At 32.6% G+C, this 6,135-nt stretch overlaps 1 protein-coding gene across 1 annotated transcript; it reads left to right on the top strand.

Moving 5' to 3' along the window:
* The first annotated feature begins 1,561 nt into the window (after positions 1-1,561).
* Positions 1,562-5,317, top strand: LOC131848645 (deubiquitinase and deneddylase Dub1-like). The gene is made up of 4 exons (XM_059198568.1): positions 1,562-1,963; positions 3,451-3,571; positions 3,706-3,749; positions 5,258-5,317. Exons 1-4 carry the CDS (start codon positions 1,562-1,564, stop codon positions 5,315-5,317), a joined length of 627 nt encoding a protein of 208 aa, XP_059054551.1.
* The last annotated feature ends 818 nt before the right edge of the window (positions 5,318-6,135 follow it).

The following is a 6,135-nucleotide window of genomic DNA, read 5'->3' as shown; positions in this document are numbered from 1 at the left end:
GAAGCAGAATACAACCTCCACATGATGTATCTATATAGACGCATATGCTTGTCTCAAAAATTAAAAATAATTTTCGAGACAAGCATATAAAATACTAGATGAAATACCATCCTGATCATCTGGATGAATGGCGGTCTTCCACAGTGCGGTTTTCTAGAAACTTCTCGCACAACCACATTATGGAATCACCTGCCAGCAATGGTATTTCCGAACCGATACGATATTGAAACCTTCAAGAAAAGAGCTTATTCCTTTTTAAAAGTACGTACTTGCAATTTCCCTGGTGTTGCGGGTGCTCATGGGCGGCGGTAATCACTTACCATCAGGTGAGCCGCTTGCTCGTTTGTCCCCTGTGTTATAAAAAAAAAAAAGTTCTGAAATGGGCCGAAACAGGCATTAAACCTCCACATGTCCAAAGTAAGATAAAAAATAATACAATTGAGAAAAACCGGCAAGAAACTCAATTGAATTTCTTATTATTTTTATTTTTAAAAGCGAGGTGAATTCACATTAAAATCTGGTTGCACTGATCTGATATTGGGTATGCTTTTAATGTTGGATGGCCAATTTATCAAGGTAGGCTATAGGCATACTAATAGAAGCGGAGCTGCAATAAAAAATACTACAAAAACGGGGCAAATAAGGTATAAAAAAGCAATATCATTGTTCAAACTACTAACACCTTGTTATCACTATATTAAATTGAATCATGACGTGTGTCCGTGGTTCTTGTTCACGTATATAGGCGATCAGAGCTAGTTACTTCACATCAAGTAGATTAACAAATTGTTTGCCATTCAAAATTTCAATCATATGAAGAAAAACACATTTTACTTCCTTTATTTCCTTAAAATTACAATGAAATGCATTACGCAATAAATAAAGCGAACGTATAAAAGTGTTTTAAGGTTATAGAAAAATTTAAAGCACTGACATTTGTTGAAACTGAAATTGTATCTAACATGTTTGTTGTAAGTATACTGTAAGTTAAAGGACAACTAGATATAAGAGTAAAAGAATATGTCTGTATTCTTGGAATGTTTTCAACAAGCTTATTTCATATTTTTTCAGTAATTTTTCAATCCGAATGAATATTGCAAAAATAACAATATAATAGCAATAACCGATAGGTCATTGTTATTATATGTTTGATGCCCTCGGTGATCTAGTGGTTTGGAACAACGCCTTACTTCCATTGGTCGTGGGTTTTCTTCCTCGCACGGCATAAACATTGTTAAATGTTTTAACATGATGATTAAAATCGTTATTGCTTAAAGCTCCATTATTTGAACATAAAAATATAGACTCGAAATTACCATAACATGCATATTCTCCGTTTTCAATTCTATCAACTGTAATATCACAAATATTGTTTACATTTTATTATTTTATATTATAGCCGTTTATTCAGACTTTTTATAAGTTATTTTTCTATGTCCTTTTATTATTTACATTACAGATTTTAAAACATAAGTGGACTACAGCGATATGTCTCTTTTCTGCTATAATATATGGGGATGTACAGATAGCATTTCCGATGTATCCAGCACCTGTCTACATTATGACTCCACCACCAGAACCTATGATAAATTCAATTGTACCGCTTCGGTACATTATATCAACACAACAAACAACCACAAGTACAACTAGTAGTGGTAGTACCACAGAATCAAACATAGCTGTAGCAATACCATATCCGGTACCTATGCCAGTTCAGATTGCCGTTCCAGCGATGCCTCCTCAATTCTGTATAAAAAGACCAAAACATAAAAAGTGTCCCCCATGTCCGCCTTGTCTTTGCGCGCCAACTTGTACGCCGTCGTTCTTCTCTTACTGTTCAAGTTGTCATCAGAAATGCAGATGTCGTAAGAGAGAAGATGTACCAAAACCATTACCACCACTTCCTCCTCGGCCACTCCCAGGTCCAGCATTTGCAGTACCCTTTCCTGTTGCAGTCCCGATAGTATTTCCTTTTTCTTATTTCTAGACAAATTTATTTCAGCTAGGTTTTTTAATTTTAATTGAGTAAGGTATATCCAATATATAAAATTCTCGTGTCACAGGTTTCCTTTTTATACACCTCCGAAACGGTTTGACGGATTTTGTTTAAATTTTATATGTATATTCATTAGGTCTGAGAATAGATTATAACTAATTTTTATATCCCTAAATGTTAAGAGCGGCTCGGCAAAAAATATTTTTTAATATTTCGACAAAGTTTTTTATTTTTATTTTTTTATTTGGCATAAAAAAATACAAACAACCCTAAATTTTCACACTTCTATAAGTATTTTTGATGTGATAGCACCAGCCCCTATTTTAATAGCGATTTTAATTTATATTGTAAAACAACATTTGCGGGGTCAGCTAGGGGACCAATATTTGTCAAATACTTACAGATAGAAGAAGCTGTAATTATAGAACCAGCATTATTAATCTTAAATCTGCTCAAATCTTCTTAACTCTTCAACTATTACAAAAAAAAATCATACTGGACTGTTTTCTATATAATTTAATATATTAACTAAAATCTCAACGTTCTATTTAAATTTATTAAAATTATGATGTTAATGTTAAATATATAGGTACAATAAATAATATTTGTTAATTTTTCGCTTTTGTAGAAAGTTAATTTATTTTTAGTTGCTTTTCCTTTATATAAATGATAAAATATTTCAAAATACAGTTATAAACCTACTGCACTAATAAGACTTATTAATAAAAAAATAAACTTGTTATTTTCATTACAATCAATAATTTATAAGTCTAACAAATCAATTAATCAACTAGTTGCTTTTACAATATTTTTTAAGGACAATTCACACAGCGCCATCTAGACCCAAGTAAAGCTATTAGTTAGCTAGGAAGATTTATATATATAATACATGTACATCCGTGCGAAGCCGGGGCAAATGCTAGTAAATGATAATAATAACAATCTCAGGACAATTCACACAGCGCCATCTAGACCTAAGTTAAGCTAGCTAAAGCTTGTATTATGAGTACTAGATAACTTATACAAATACACGGATATTTTTTTTCGTAAATACATACATATTATACATAGAAAGCACCCAGACAGATACAAACAATCATACTCATTAATATAAATTTTTGTGCCGTACGGGGAATCGAACCCACGACCATCAAAAGCAAGGCAGTAAACAGCTAGACCACCGTCTTATCTTACACAAGTCATTCTTATTGAACAAAGGAAACATTTGCTGCAAACAATTCCTAATACGTAATATTAGGCTCGTCATATTAGGCTATACATCTAGACGTAAATTTCAGAAAGTTTCCAGATCATAGCTGACTATGAGCTCGCGTCGATTTGAACTGCTTCTTTTTGTGATAACACTTTTAAAACCTTTCGATAATGTTAACTGTATACCGAATTTAGCAGCAGACGAGAAAGACTTCCTGAATTTACTTGTAAAATCCAATCAGCCATTAAAATCTGATTTATCAGACAATAAAATAATAAAGAATAGTGAAATAAAAAACGCGTCTAAGGATATTGAACCGCGTGCACAGAATGGACAAAATGGAGTTTGTTGCACACCGTACGGTTGTTACAATCCGTGTCCACTTTTATATCCAGTGTTACCAGCACCTGTGCCTGTTTTTCAACCACAATCACCTATCGTAATACCTGCTAGAACTGTCTATGAACCTGTCGTGCACGACCATCCGCCTTTGAAGGTGATGAGGAAGATTATGGAAAGAAAGAGAAAGAAGAAGACAAAGTTTCATACCAGTGGCTGTAGTCGAAGCATAAGTAGAAATTGTGAGATGAACTACATGAGTTCTGATGCTAGTTCAGATGCAGACTTGTATTCTAACTATTGACAGCAGAAAGTAAATTCAAATTCAAATTCAAAAATCATTTATTCATGTTTACATATTAGCCGCTTATGAACGTTAAATCTTATACATTACTAGCTGTCCCGGCAAACGTTGTTTTGCCTTAAAATAAAAAAAAATTAAGGGTGGACCAACCCTAACATTTAGGGGGATGAAAAATAGATGTTGGCCGATTCTCAGACCTACTCAGTACGCTCACAAAATTTCATGAGAATCGGTCAAGCCGTTTCGGAGGAGTATGGGAACGAAAACTGTGACACGAGAATTTTATATATAAGATAATTTTAATTTTTTCTCTATGGACTGGAGTCCGTGCAGCAGCATTAATTCATAATTATTTGTTTTTTTTTTACTTTTATATACTATAAATGAATATTAAATTTACACAATATATAAATAACTATCTTTGCCTCAGAAAAATAAATTGCCTTTAGAAGAATAAAGTTAAATTCCACGCGGACGAAGTCGCGGGTGCGGCTTGTTTACAATAAAAATGAATAAGTATTGATATCAGTTGATTGTCCAGGTTTAATATTATTATGATTTATTTAACGAAAATCCATCTACATGGAACCAATAACAGAGCTGGTGCGGCGTGTGAAGCGGCTGAAAAAGCCAAAATATGTAAATACAGGGGTCTAGGCTCCGAATATGAATTTGTCCCATTCGGTGTCGAGACCCTTGGTCCGTGGGGTCCTAGCGCTATAAGACTTTTCAAAGAAATAACGAAAAGGTTAGTCGACATCACAGAAGACCGAAGAGCTGGCAGCTACCTTGGACAAAGCATTAGTCTAGCCATTCAAAGAGGGAACGCTGCCAGTATCTTAGGAACGTTGCCTAAAGGGAACCCTTTTAATAATATATTTTAGTCATCATATTATATTTTTTTTTAAGGTTTTTAATTTTAGGTTTTTAGTTTGACGAAAATAAGAATTCAATCAGCTGAATTTATTAAGTACTAGCTAGCTGTTCCCGCGACTTCGTCCGCGTGGAATTTAACTTTATTTTTCTAAAATAAAAGTAGCCTAAGTTTCTCTTTATTACATCAGCTACCTACCAATAAAAGTCCCGTCAAAATCGGTCCAGCCATTTCTGAGATTAGCCGGAACAAACAGACAGACAGGCAAAAATTTATAACCGAATTTATATTCATATGGATGTAGTAAAAAAACGGTTATTTCAATATTACAAACAGACACTCCAATTTTATTAAAATGTGGCAAAACATATGATACAAAGCTTTAATTATCATCTTTTATACTGTGTTTTTTTAGCAAATAAATTATTATATTATATTATATATGTATAGACTTCATCAGTGAGAACGTCTGTTTCTGAATCTCACTTTGATGTATAAGTATTTATATATGTTTATTAAAAACAATATTAGAAAAGGAAGAAGGAAAGGAATCATGATGAGTTTATCAAACGATTTGATATAAAAAAATAATGATACGGAAATAATGGTAGACAGATTACAGATAAATATTAAAAAAAATATTTATTTCATCAATTTTTTCTTTTTCATCATTATGTACAATATTTATTATTAAACTTTCCTGTTAAATATACACTATTTATATCATTAACCGGGTCTTAACAATTATTATTCGTTAAGTTAATTATTAAAATTAATTAAATCTTAATATATATAACTCAAAGGTGACTGACATAGTGATCTATCAACGCACAGCCCAAACCACTGGATCGGGCTGAAATTTGGCATACAGGTAGATGCTATGACGTAGGCATCCGCTAAGAAAGGATTTTGATTAATTCTACCCCCAAGGGGATAAAATAGGGGATGAAAGTTTGTATGAAACTTTGTCAATTTTAAACCGATCGGGCTGAGACTTTGCATGCATAAAGCTACTATGACGTAGGCATCCCCTAAGAAAGCATTTTGATAAATTCCACCCCTATGGGGATAAATTAACGCGGGCAAAAGCTAGTTAAATCTTAATTAAAATTATTCGTTTTAAGACCCGGTTATTAATATATAAAATGTACAATATTCTCATAAATGAACATAGAAACTTATTCTTAATTAATATTATGAAGAAATTCTTAGATTTTTCGGCTCTCAGGTTAATACATTGAAAATAATTCCATCAGAACAAATCTTGTCAATGATTATACAAAAAAAATAGACTATTTTCTTAATAAACTAACATCCGACTGAGGCTAAGGAAATAAATAATATCAAACTATAACTAATATTGCGGATTTACTCGTACCTACTAATGAGATTTTGATCCTTTAGTCGAT

This window comes from Achroia grisella, unplaced genomic scaffold (assembly GCF_030625045.1).
Source record: "Achroia grisella isolate CSIRO2021 unplaced genomic scaffold, CSIRO_AGI_Agris_v1 utg567, whole genome shotgun sequence".
NCBI lineage: Eukaryota > Metazoa > Arthropoda > Insecta > Lepidoptera > Pyralidae > Achroia > Achroia grisella.
This window is presented reverse-complemented; position numbering and strand designations above follow the sequence as displayed.